Source organism: Pholcus phalangioides, unplaced genomic scaffold (genome assembly GCF_987345545.1).
Source record: "Pholcus phalangioides strain wild (caught in Gottingen) unplaced genomic scaffold, Ppha-v1.0 ptg000013l_1, whole genome shotgun sequence".
Taxonomy (NCBI): Eukaryota; Metazoa; Arthropoda; class Arachnida; order Araneae; family Pholcidae; genus Pholcus; species Pholcus phalangioides.
The window spans coordinates 30,031,709-30,045,544 of record NW_028301606.1 but is presented as its reverse complement, the minus strand read 5'-3'; the positions used below and the strand labels follow the sequence as shown (position 1 = coordinate 30,045,544).

The 13,836-nt window shown below is 38.0% G+C and overlaps 1 protein-coding gene across 1 annotated transcript; it reads right to left on the bottom strand.

Moving 5' to 3' along the window:
- Nucleotides 1-1,062: 1,062 nt before the first annotated feature.
- LOC149078950 (uncharacterized) lies at nucleotides 1,063-6,805 on the bottom strand. Its single transcript, XM_089241174.1, has 3 exons — nucleotides 6,478-6,805; nucleotides 1,573-3,129; nucleotides 1,063-1,462 (listed from the first exon to the last, which is right to left on the bottom strand). Exons 1-3 carry the CDS (start codon nucleotides 6,617-6,619, stop codon nucleotides 1,293-1,295), a joined length of 1,869 nt encoding a protein of 622 aa, XP_089097300.1. The 5' UTR covers nucleotides 6,620-6,805; the 3' UTR covers nucleotides 1,063-1,292.
- Nucleotides 6,806-13,836: the final 7,031 nt, after the last annotated feature.

Here is a 13,836-nt window from a genome sequence, read left to right as displayed (position 1 = left end):
TGCCTGTTGTAAAGAGGTTATCGTTGTATTGAGAGGTAGCATATACAGTAGAACCTCAATTATCCGAACACATCAGGACCGAAAGTCAAGGTAAAAATCTCAATTTATAACATTGTTTTAACCTAGTGGTTATTTTAGAAACATAGAGAAATTGATATTTCTTCATACATGTTCTACTATTTACTTTTAGACTTGATGAGTCTTAAATGTCTGAAAAACCCGATGAGCTTATACATGTATTTAAACTATAAACAAATTTCAGTAGTTTCAGTTTTATTTCTTCATTTTGGCATTTATCTAGTAGAAAACTTGTAGATCATTTTGCGGATCAGTTGCATTTTCACTAAAAAAAAGAAGGAAGATAAAAATCTTCCCGCTCTTATCACCCAGTTTTTGTTTAGTTTTTTTTCTTATAAATTAAGTTTAGAAAGAGTCATAGAAATTTCAGTGCATTAGGTACATACATTGTTATTAAGATTGCAACGTTCTGAGAATCATGTTTGGCATTGTTATCTGCTTAAGTGCCTTGAGAGAGTAAATTTGAGAAGTTCTCTTACCCTGCTCATATTTTTTTCATTACCATTTTCCTAATTTCTGTCATTAATATAAAAGCTGTTTCCACTCTCTAAAAATGTCTCTGGATATAGTGTGAGTGAAACAATTTCTTTTTCATTATCTATATGAGCAAGACAGCTAATAAGAGAGAAAATAATGTGCAATGCAATTTCACATAATATAAACCTCAGGTTGTGTTTTGTAAGTAATAATTATACTGGTCAGTATGAAGCAATATTTAAGTGAAATTTGTGGAATAATCTTGTGTACAGAGAAGCTATTTATTGTTGAATATTTCAAATCACGTGTTGCTATTTCGTGTAAATAATATTTTTTTTTGTACATAAATTTGAACCGCAGTGCCTTCTGTCTGTATATCTAGATTTGTTTAGTAAAATATTTTTTTTTTTACTGTTTTATTCAGTTGTGTGCTTCATTTTCTTTTGATCCTTAACAAGTTCTCTGACCAAAATATATTGTATCTTTTCAATATTCATATCGATAGGTGACAGAGAATACATAATTTTATTAATTTCCATGTCACAGCCATTCAAGGAAAAAAAAGAGTACAAAAGTACAGTTTCAGAGTAAAAAACAGTGAGAAATATTTGCAATGCAGTTGTCAAATAATTTAATAAATAATATTCTGATTGTGGAAATCTAGTAAATGCAACTTTACTCTCAAATGCCTTCGAATATCTGACGTCCATTTCCATTATAAAATCATTGACGTCCTGTCATACTGCAGGAACTACTGTCATCGACTTAGATCTTGATTTGAGGGAATAAGTAGATATTCCATGACACACAAGGGCTAGGACACTGCACAGTGCGGCAAACAGAAAAGTCATTTGACCTCCATAGCTGTCGTAAAATACTCCAGCGATGATACATCCGATACCCGCTCCTGTAATAAAAGTGGAATAAAAATGGATTAGGAGTGAATTTTCAGTAGCATTGAATTTCATAGTTTTGATAGTGCAGGTACGTTTGTAGAATAGATAAATTCTAACTTGCCTAATCCTTCGAACGTTACGCACAAGATAGCTTGCGTAGTGGTCTCAGCTCCAGGAAGAGACGATAGTTTAGCGTAGGATGTCATATTCGTGTAAAAAACTCCATACGTCAGGCCGTGAAGCGCTTCGACTGGAAGTGCGTACCACGGGTTCGTTAAGAAATAGTAACAGGTGAATCTTAGAGCAAACGCTAAGAATGTTAAGGATATGACATTGAAGTGACCGATCTTCTTAGTTATCCTACCGGAAAAAAACATGAGTGGAACTTCGCCTAAATAGCATTGGCAGGTGTGAACCAATCCGAGTAGCAGCTTCGATCCTCCAATACTCTCCAGATAAATCATGAGGTAACACCACAAAACGCCAGTAAACATGCCAACTACAAAGACAGCTGTTTCGAATGCTATGAATTCTCGAGATCTGAAAACTTTCTTTGCGTCTTTCCAGAATGTCTTGGGCATTTCTGGCTTGGCTAAGTCTACCCGGTTTATGTTCAAGATTAGGAGGACGGTAAAAATTATGTTAATATAAAATCCACAGGAATAGTTGGAATGGCCGGATTTTTTGGTCACCAGATCGTTTAGGAACCCACTGAAAGGGGCAAGGAGACCCCAACTGACTGCACCCCATGCCCGTTGCCTGCCATAATCACTGCCGGTCTTCTGGAGACTTTCGTGGCACGCTGTGTCGGATATCGTGAACAGCGCATCGCTGCTTAGTCCAGCGCATAGAAGAATCAACGTGAATAGCCAGAACTGATAGGTAGAGTAGAGTGAATTTCCCGTGACTTCTGTTACGGAATGATCATCTATGGGGATTTCCCTTTGACTATTCACGTCGCTTGATCTGAACATCGCGCAATAATCTTTACTGCCTGACCATAAAATCAGTGAAATGCACGTACTGGATAGATAATTATTTGGAATTATAGGACTGCCAAACTTTATATCCAATTCACGTAAACTATCATAAGATAAATTTTGTTCTGGGAACAATTCTACGACTCTTCTCCAAACGCGTTCCCTCTCAACGACTTGACGTCTCGATTCAGTTCTGTTGTCTTCGGGCAGTAGAAGTGCAGTTGACGTGAAACAGGCCGCAGCACATTTTCCTTCGCCACAGCTGATCGTAACAGGCAGTTCCGCCGAAACAACACCCAAATAACACTTCAAGTCAACGGCACAATTTTGATGAGTCTCGAATTCTTCTTTTGCACAGCACTGGTTCGGACCTGAAGTCGATGAAGTTGAAATTGAATCTGAATCTATATCTATCCATTCTTTCATGCAATTATTTTCATCTGCTGATATTACGATAGCCTTACTGTTATCGATTCTAGGAACGAAAAGTAGTGACACGTAGAAAACCGATTGCATTACGCTTATGGCGATTATTGCAAACTTCAGCTTGTTCAGGTAATCCACCAGAAGACCCAGCAGCATTTTAGTTACTACAGCTAAGAACTGATGGGAGGTGTAGACGACTGCTAAATCTTTCGCTCTCAGGCCTAGAACGGACTTCGCCAATACTGTTTTGTAAGGAAATACGCCGCTCAGTGCTGAAAAAAAAAGATGACACTAAATCAGTACAAGCCACAGCGTAGTAGGATGAATATTTATGAAATGTGAATATTTATTGTATGAAGTGTATGGAGCACCGCTTTTTAACCAGTGTGATGCTTAGAGTTTGCTAAGGGTTCTACAAAAAATAGTTTTGGTGATATTCAAGCACAGTGGTTCCCAAATGAGGGGTGCTTGGACCCCCAAGGGTCCATGGGTTTTTTTTAATAAGAGTCAGCCCAATTGTAAAATTATAAATTAAATTAATGCTAACTTGAAAAGGAAAAAAAAATATATAAATTACTTATAAAGAAAGGTTTTAATTAAATTTACGTGCCAAGGCACAGCTACTCAGCTTTGGTAGACTGCAGCAGTAATATTATTATGATTTGACCAAAATTGTTCTTGTGGGACTGCTCTCGATAGAGGTACGAAACGTTGTTTTAGTTCTTTTCTAGTCCAGTAGATTGCATTGTTATTGCATCACATTTACTAGTGCTGGATAAAATGTCCTTCATTGATCGAGAGCTGATAGATGACTAGTTTATGCTGCTATAAATGGGGATCCTTAACAAACACTTCGAGGTTTACAAATATTTCCGAGGGTCCCCGTCTGAAAGTATTTGGGAACCGTTGATCTAGTGAACTATTTGAAGCATATGTTTCTAGCTAACGTTGTGACTGACTGGCTGAAGTAGATGCATTTTTTCAGGGCGTACAGAGTCTATTGACGCCTATAAGAACTTTCCTGTTCGAGCTAACATTTTATAAATTCTGTAACAAAATGTATAATAATTTACGTTCAAAATGAAATAAAATATACAAGGTGGGCGAAAAGTTTTGGGTGTATTTTGAAAATTAATAAAAAATCAATCAATTGACATAAAAAAGTGTAGTTTGCACCAAAATACTTATCAAGGCGTTGATTTTTTTTAATGAACTTTTAAAAAAAGTTGACAATTTCGCTTGCAGAGGGCGCTATGCAGTGCAATCTTTACGCGTGGGCACACCCAGGCACGGCCTGGGGGGCTTCGAGAGGAAAAAGGACTTGTACAAAAATGAGATCTGGTTGAAATTTTTCGGAGCAAGCATGTAAATTTGTCTGGCTCACCTCAGCAAAATCTTGTGGTCCGGACGCCATGATGCTCTTAAGACGGCCCTTGTGCTGTATCACGAAAAACTCGACGTAACGCATAAAATGCGACACAAGCAATGCATAATTCTATATTAGAGGAATATTTTTATGTCTCTGTCTTGTAACAGTCAAGGGTTTCGCACGAAATGAAACGTTTTAAACATACGCCATAGAGCAATCATCTTTAACCTGTTGTTCGCGAGCACCTTGGTACTCCCTTAAGTGCCTATAATGCTCGATACCAGTGTTCGATTTCATAATCACGAGTACTCGATGAATGATCCGATTAAACATCTTTTACAAATTGCAATCAAGGATTAAAATCGTCCCGATTTTTCTAAAATTGATTTGGTTTTGATTTCTAAAATTTCCCACGCTTGTAAAACAATGATGCAAAGTATAGACAGACTATTTCGATTGACTGTTTAGTATTGATTTAACTCATACAACTCTTGATTGATGGTTAGAAAAGTACTTGTGTGGCCATATGACCATGCTTGTCAGGAAATGTTGCGAAATACAGTCTTCGCTCTTTATAACGACTGTGCGTTCTAGTGATCATTTAATCACAACGACCGGTGCTATAAGTCCGGAATGTTTTATCCTAGTCACGTCATGTTATTTTCCAACTTTCTTTGCAAGTATGACATCACTCCATTATAACGTCCGAACTAACTTCCGCCCCATTCCTGTGTTCTTTCCGATAAATAAATAAAATCCGTCCTTTAATGTGTTTGAACTTTGATATTGGAGAATTCGGGCGCAATCTGTTCGTCATGTTTTTTCCACACTGAAAAAAATCAGCCCTTTCCATGCGTTAAATACATCCAACACGGCTGTTCAAATAAGCGATACCCGAACCTTTTGAATTGTATTGACTAATTTTAGTATTATTTCCTGACCTGATACATTTTCATTGCTATAGCTTTTTTATATACAAGTATACCGAAATGAATAATATAATTTATCTCGTCCGAATATGGAATTTTCAGAGGCTAAATTTAATTTTCCTAAATCTTTCAATTAACCACTACTCAATGTAACGTCCATTTTCAGTGGAGCGATGGGGGTCGTTATAACGAGCGTAGTTGCAATACAGTAGCGCTCAAAAGTCTTTTGACAAATGCAATAATATATGTAAGGCCAACTAAATCGCATGCTCTGCCCTGACCTTGACATAAGCAAGAAGGAAGACATTTAACGAAGATTTTTGAGCCAACGCAAAAGTAAACTAATTTTTTTCTGAATCTAAAAAAATTAAGCTACACAATTTTTGTTCATAATAGTTTGTAATGAGACTCACTGTTTATGTTTCGTGGATTAGATTTCATTAAAATATTCATATAAAAATTTATATGACATACACATTTATGGTTGCCAAAAGACTTTTGGGTGCTACTGTATGTGCAAACGACATGGTAAATTAACGATATCAAAATATGCTATATTCAAGATGCTCTGAAGCAGTTGAATGAGTAGCAAATTCTGTAGAGGAATGTGTACGAGGTGCATGTATGGTTGAATGGTAGTACAGAAGGGCATCGATCATCCGAATACCGATCAACCGTAAGGGTGTGAACATAGTAAGTCCGTATTTCAGATTTTGGAAACCCGTGCCGTCTCCGATTGGTTTAAAAGTTTTTAACCAATCGGAGACGACGCGGGTTTCCAGAATCCGAAATACGGACGACTATGTTCACACCCTAACATCGGTTAACCGAAAGCATTCAGTTCAGAAAATTCATATTTGCGTGCTATATAGAAGTTAAGCTAGCGGCCGATAATGCTTTTAGTGAAGCAAAAGAAAATTTTGGACTTCTTTTCCTAGACTGTACTTTGCCGACTGTACTAGACTGCCTACTTTAATGGTCATTTTGAACTTGCCAAACTAGGCTAGTCAGTTCTCTGTGTTATTTGTAAGACGTGTGATACAAAATATATACAGCTTTGTGTTTCATATCACTGTTTCTTTGTTTCATATTGCTCCTATGACACTGGTACAATTTTTTCCCCGTGAATGATCGGTTATCCGAACACCCCCAGTCCTTAATTCTTTCGGATAATCGATGCTCTACTGTAGTTAAATGAAGTATGTTAGAGAGACATAATGGTAGAGATTCAATAAAAAGTGACGGGCGTTTTCGAGGCTATTCACGTTTCTCGGACCCTTCGGTCATTTTTATAACAACTCATCATGGAATGTGGTACTCACCTCCACAGAAAAGAAAAAAATGCAGTTTAAACGGCAACATGTCACGGTTGATCGTCCAGAGGCTTTGTTTCCCCTTTTTGTCCGGCTGACCATCTTGATCAGCTTTCTGATCCTTGCTAGAATCTTCATCGTTGAGTCTCATAATTCTGCTCCCGCTCAAATGGCAATAACGATCAGAAAATGCTTGTTATACAGTTCCAGTATAATTTTTCTCTTTCAAAACTGACTGTGTGAAACTAGTCAGAGGAAGAATGAATAGAAATTAGTGCTATATACATAAGTTTATTCTTTGTTATCAAGATATCTAAGAAATCGAATCTTAGGCGTTAAGAAATTCTGTTTTCTTCTCGTACAAGTAACACAATCGCTTATCTGGATACAAGGGTATTTACTGTAACTGCCTCATAAATCATACTGTCATCAAGCTTATCGCCGACATATTATTCCCATCACGACAAAGGAAGAGCCATTTATAAAGCTACTGTTATTGAGTTACCGTGAAAATTACCTTACTGTTAATGACTTTACTGTAATATACACAGTGTCTACGATTACAAGATATTTTCAAACGTTATAACTCACCTTAAATACTGTGAAACCTCGCTGCAACGATACTGGATATAACGATAAATAATTCTACAACGATATTTTTCAAATCATGTTTGAAATGGCCCGTTGTCTAATGTTGAACTCCTCTCAATACACAACGATATCCTTTACGAAAGTAACTCTCGACGGGGGCAACCTTCACTATCATCTTACCAGTACGCCATTCGGGCGCAGATCGTCATTCGACCTGGGGGTCCCACGATGCTGTTACGTTTTACAGACTTTGGTTATAGCAAAATCAGGGCTAGATTGGGGTGGGGGCAATAAAAGTTATGTGTCATTTTGGGGTAATCTTGAGGGGGGGGGGGGCGGCGGCAAATTTTAGAGGGTAAGTTGTATTCAAGTTCTCCTTTGTGGAGGAGGGGAGTGCGCTGGTGGATCGAAGATTATGAGGGCGGGGGGGGGGGGGGGTGTAGGCTAACGAATACGGATCTGGCTAAGGCACAACCGATGTACCGCGAAAACTTCAGAAAAGGTTAAATAATTTTTTTTTGTTACAGCCGACATACACGAGTATTTTATCCGGATTACACGATAAATTCCATTTTTAATGCAGTTATTCACAGCCTGTGCTCCGTGGAGCCCTTGGGGCTCCATGGCCACTCCAACAAAATGAAAATAATCATTAAATTTAGTGAACAGATTAAAAAAAGGTTTGAGAGGCTTCATCCATAGAATTCTATTCTTAAAAAGGGCTCCTTGATTGGAAAGGTTTGGGAACTACTGGTTTGAATTATTCGAACGTTAGAATAAAAATGTTACTGAATAGTAGGAAAGGTAACAGGAAAAATACATTGTGAGAGAAATGACAGAGGATGGCAATTGAACTGTTAAAAAAATTCATATTAAATATTAATTAGATTCAGTACAAAATAAAAATATATTTGAGTTTGGGAATGGATTAATGGCACATTTTTTCAAATGTTACAAAAAAAACCAATAATTCTGTTCTTAACATCACGTTAGTGTGAAACCAGTTTTTCTGTAATGAACAATATTAGCAATAAAAACCGATCATATGGTAGAATGTTTGGAAGAAGCTTCAAGAGTGTTCCTGTCGAAAAAGAAAATATTTCACGAATTTATCAAGCTCAGATGTCTAAGTTTTAATTATATTTTTATAATAATTATTAAAAATAATAATTAACTCATGACTGATAATTAAACATTAATACTTAAATTCTCAATTTTATTTTCGAGCTGATATATTTTTTTTCATAATAACTGACACGTATAGGAAGCCGGAAAAATCATTCAAAAAATAGGGCCTGAAATCCTGAGAATCTTGAGTGGTGGTGGTATCGGGGTGCCAATTTGTAATTCCATGCAGTGCATTCCCCTGGGTCATGACTCTGTCGATCCGAGACAGTAGTGAAATTTATGCCATATGGTTGGTAGGAGTTAGTTTGAAATTCCTTAGAATTTCTGGTACCCTAGTTAGGTTATACAATTATTGTTTTTCCCTTGACAGCTATTTCTTGAAGATGAGCAAGGAGACTCACATCTGGTTATCATTTATAACATGAGAGTTCAAATGGTAGCGAGACAGTGACTCTACCACTAAGAATGTATTTCCTGTAAAAGAAACACTAGATGCTAGATATAAACGAATGCATATAAGATTAAATATTCTATATTACATATTTACATAATATCCAATTTTCTGAGCTTAGCAAAACCGAAAAGACAGCTCCTTCAGCGATCACAACCTCGTAGGATTTTTCCTTTAAATAAAAAAAAGGTAGCCTTACCAGGGCCAAAGTGGGCAAACCACTAAGAAATAAACAGCAAATTCCATTTTGAATTTACAGGAAAACTAAGATTATGCACGTTATTTACTAGCATCTAATATTCGAAAATACAAAATTGCGATTACACAGTTCTATAATCAAAAACACAAAAATTTAGCAATTATATAGTAAATTTACTCAAAAACATTAAAATTTGCAATTACAAAATTCTTTTATTACATTATACTTACTTTACTTACAATACTTATGAATTTAGTACATATTTGAATAACATACAGATACTTACCAATATACAATATTTACCTGTGCTTCATAGTCCTTAAAGCTGTGGCTTGGCCATCTTCAGGAAGTTTTTGGGTCTTTTTGGGTCGCAGTATTTGACCTTCTGGGTATGCAGAGATGTTTCTTAAGTGCTCGTACTCTGAATTTTCGAGTTTCTGGAAAAATCTCCTTGCTATCTTCTGAGTAAATCCATGTACTGTTAGAGTCTTGTATCTTTTCTTATATTTTGGTTACAGATGAACCAATTTGCATTCTGGTATCTTTCAAGACGTACCATATGTTCAGTTCTTGTGAATAGCCAGACTAGGACAGCATATGTAAGAATTGGCCTAATGACAATTTTATAGAGATGTATTCTGTGTCTGAACTGTCAGGACCAATCTTGTGCTACAGAGCCTTTTAATCAAAGCTGAATAAAGATTCTTCAACCGCTTTGCTTTTAATCATCTGTTTGGCAATGTCTTTGGAAACTTGGACCTGAAATCACATATTAAAATAAATATTATTTTTCATATACAGGGTGGGCAAAAAATCCGTAGAAACTTTAAAAATTCGTAAAAACCGGATAAATAATTGCAATAAAAAACGGTTTGCAGGGTTAGCATTGCTAGACGTCACGGGAATTTTTTTTGACAGCAAAACCCTCAAAAAACAGTAGATAGGTGGCGCTAACGTACACAAGTCAAAGAAAAGATACGCAAATAACGAACAGAATTCTTTCAAATAGTTTATTACAGTAGTATGTGCTCTACATCTACATGACCACCACCACCACCACAGTGGATAACACATTGCAGGCGAGTCATAGATCCAGCAGCGGCATAATGCAGCAGGTCCGGATGTACACGCGACACCTCTCGGCCGATCGCATCTTTCAGTTCCGACAAATTGGGTGGACCGGATCAATACACCCTGGATTTCAAATACCCTCATAACCATAACTGGTAGCCTAAGTCTGCCGGTGTCAAATTTGGAAACCGAGGAGGCCATGGGAACCTGCAACGCCTGATAATGATTTTGTCTTCCCCGAACGTCTGTATCAGGAATGCTTTGACCGGAGTAGCAGTGACTAGTTGCACCATCTTGCATAAACGTGACGGTAAAAAGCGCATCTCTTTCACGCAAACATGGCACGCCCTTCTCCCGCAGAAGCGTTAAGTAACGTTGCGCATTCACCGTAGCCGTTTTCCATGCATTTACTGAGCACAAGAAGGGTCCTATGATGAGCGAACCTGTGAACCCATACCACACTATCACTTTTGGGGAATGCAATGGTTTCTGCGTGTACTCACGTAGATTATATGTCGCCCAGAAGCGACAGTTATGGGTATTAACATCGTCATGAAGCAAAAAATGAGCTTCATCTGTCCACAAGATGTTAAAGATCCAGGTAGGATTCTGTTGAATTTCGAAGAAAGCCTACCTAGCAAATGCTTCCCTCTGTACGGTATCCACTGGTAAAAGTTCATGACGCGACTGCAATCTGTATGGGTAGATATCAAGGATGAATGTACATGAAAAATATTGCGTATCAAGGATGGTGGTAAGCTCAAGCGTCTGGTAGCTTCACGAGCACTGCTGGTCACTGCATCTAATTCGGACGCTAACGCTTCCATTTCGGCTGCAACACGCGGCGGACGTGCCTTCCTTAAACATGGTCGTCCGGCTCTTACACGATAATCCAGTGTTCCAGTTTCCTCAAACCGCCAAACAAGCCTTATGAGGCCTGTCACTGTCAAAGGCCCTTTTCAAGTCCTCACATTCTTCTGAACTCGGAATTTACGCAAGGCAATTACTCGCTGATTCCTGGTTCACGTAAAAAAATAACTTCACCAACAAAGCTTTAGCCTTCGCACTCAGCATCCTTGTTCACATACACTGTTTACAACGGTGGACTGGTTGCGGATTAGGAGCGCAAGTTCTTATAACCGTCTCATTTGCATATTTACAACGATGTCGCTCGTACCAGCGCCATCTATCGGCTGCTTTTTGAGCTTTCCTCCTGTCTTAAAAAATTCCCGTGACCTAGCGATGCTAATCCTGCAAACCGTTTTTATTTCGGTTATTTTTCCGGTTTTTATGAGTTTTCAAAGTTTCTACGGCCTTTTTGCCCACTCTGTATATTACAACCTTCTTTGTGATTCAAACTATAGTAAAAAAAAAAAAAAAATGCAGAATGCAAACTTGAAGGTAAAAAAATAGAAATACAAACAAAATCATTTTAACCCCTACACCGCGTTCATACTCAGATAAGAGCTTTTCTCGAAAAACGGCTGCTTAAAAAAAATTCCCTTTTTTTTTAGTTGCCTTTTGTGAAAGATAGATGGCACTCAAACTCATACGTTGCAAATAGTATAGTGATACTACCTCGATTAACGAAAATAATAAGCTCCGGAATTGTGTTCGTTAGCAGATAACGTAAGCAGAGGTGTTTGTTAGCCCAGGTGCCTTATCACCATGCAGTTAAACCTAAGAAGGACAAACTTGTCTTCGACTGCATCAAAAAATTGTCCCTTCATTGATTAATGCTTTCACGCGTATGTGCGCACCTTTATAAAATGGAAACCTGTCCAAAATAGAATATTATTTCAGCCTCTTGACGTTCCGTTTCGTATAAGTTTCATTGTTTTATACAATCGAAAAAAAAGGTGTAATGCGAAGAATCGGGGTTCGAACCCGCAATCACCAACAAAATAGTGATTGGGGTAGGGTTACCATATCCGAAAACTAAGAAAGGAGAACGCCTGCGTGCATTTTTAATGACATCACTTATTTTAATATTTATCAATAGATGGCGCCACTATCCCGGCCAATAAAACCGGTCACTGTAATGATTTTCCACATCTAAAACAGAACCGCTAAAAAAAAGGCAGAAATAGAAAAGATTCTACGCGTCAGTCGCATTGTGGTACTTCGATGAACCAAGGAAGGCGATATGTCTATATCTAGAAAAAAATTCTGCGAATTTCGATGGCTATAGGTAAATGCGTGTGAGGAAAAAACCCCACAAAAACACTGATATAGAATGGGAAATTCTATATCAGTGAAATTCTAATGAAGTGGGGAAAAGATTTTCTCCAGGAAAAAAAAAAAAGACAAATAATTTCGGAAACGTGAAAAGGACAAAAGGGTGAATTTTCTGAAACGTAAGGAGGAAGCTCGAAAAGATATCAAAAAGGAGGACATGTCTTCCTAAAGGGGGACGGTTGGTAACCCCAGACTGGGAGCATTCTGCCATTACTCAACAACGTACAATCATCCCACATAGTACAAAGAAACCTGTTATAGATTAGAGCAGCGGGTTCTCAAACTTTTTCTACCCGCGGCGCTCCTTTCTCCTATTCAATGCTTATCCGCGGGCTTCGCCGGCTCCCCAGAGCTCTTTAACAAAGAATATTTTAGAAAAACCTTTGCCAGGTTCACAGCTTTGCTCTGCCCCTGACAAAGGTTGGAGGGTAGAGTTTGAGAACCCCTGGATTAGAGAGATAATGGAAAAAAAACCTAATATGTATATATATGCGTACGTCATCTGTACGTCATTCTAAGGACTTCATGTTTTATAAATTTCTTTGGAGAAAACATTTCAGATCATCTCAAGATGATGGAGCACACTGCCACGCTCAAAATCCCTGGATGATGGGAGCATGTTGAGGGTTAACAAATTAGCGAAATCACAGTCACACGTACTCCTGCAGCAGTAATGAGCGTTTAAAAGGACACTTTGCACGCTTACAAAGCTGAGCATTTCAGGTTTGGAACTACTTTTTAAGAAAATCTAAAATTAAAAGTGTGCAGTGGACGTTCAAGTGTGCCGCGGGATAAAAAAGATTGAAAAACTCTGACCTATAGTAACCGCAAGCGCTAGACATCCTCCCGCCCCAACACACAGGGGCGTAGCCAGTAATTTCATTCGGGGGGGGGACCACTTTCATTTCGGGGGGGGGGACCAAAGTGACAGAACAATGGATTTGGCCATCTTTTTCCCTTTTTTCGGTCATTTTCTCACATTTCGGGGGGGGGGGGACCAGACCCCCAAGTCCCCCCCCCCCCCTGGCTACGCCCTTGCCAACACACATAAGAAGGAAATAAAGTATAAAATATTTATTTATCTTAAAATATATTGAAGATGATCGCTGTTGATAATCTAACGTGCTCGATAAAACTACCTGTTCCGAGATCCACTATCGCAGAAATTCTGCGGTAAAATGGCCGGGAATTTTCATTTGTGTCTTGACACTGTGAACTTCCTCCATCAAATGCCTTTATTGAGGTCTATGCCTACTTGTTGATCAGAATTTAAGGGAGATCGCTTCTTATCCATGTACAAAAATATTCAGATTTGGTAAACTTTCTTATGGTCATTAGGCCTGACATAAAAAGGATTATAATTGTGCAAATAACAGGGTTTAAACTATAGTCACACAAGCTCTTTGATAGGAGATCGACGCGGATTGATTAAAAACCTGAATTTAACCAACCCGCGTCGATCAGCGTGGACACTTGTTCTACCATTCACGGTTTTTATATAGTATTTACGTAAATTCAGAATTATATTGAGTCTCCAATAATTTGGGAACCCTTTTTGACGTATGTTCGTGGGCCCCGTTGGCTTAGAAGCTGCTAAGACAAAGCGCGTCACTTTTTTCCCCATTTGTTTCTTAATTTGAATATTAAAGATACACAATACAATTTTATTAGGGAAATTCGAATCGGATCT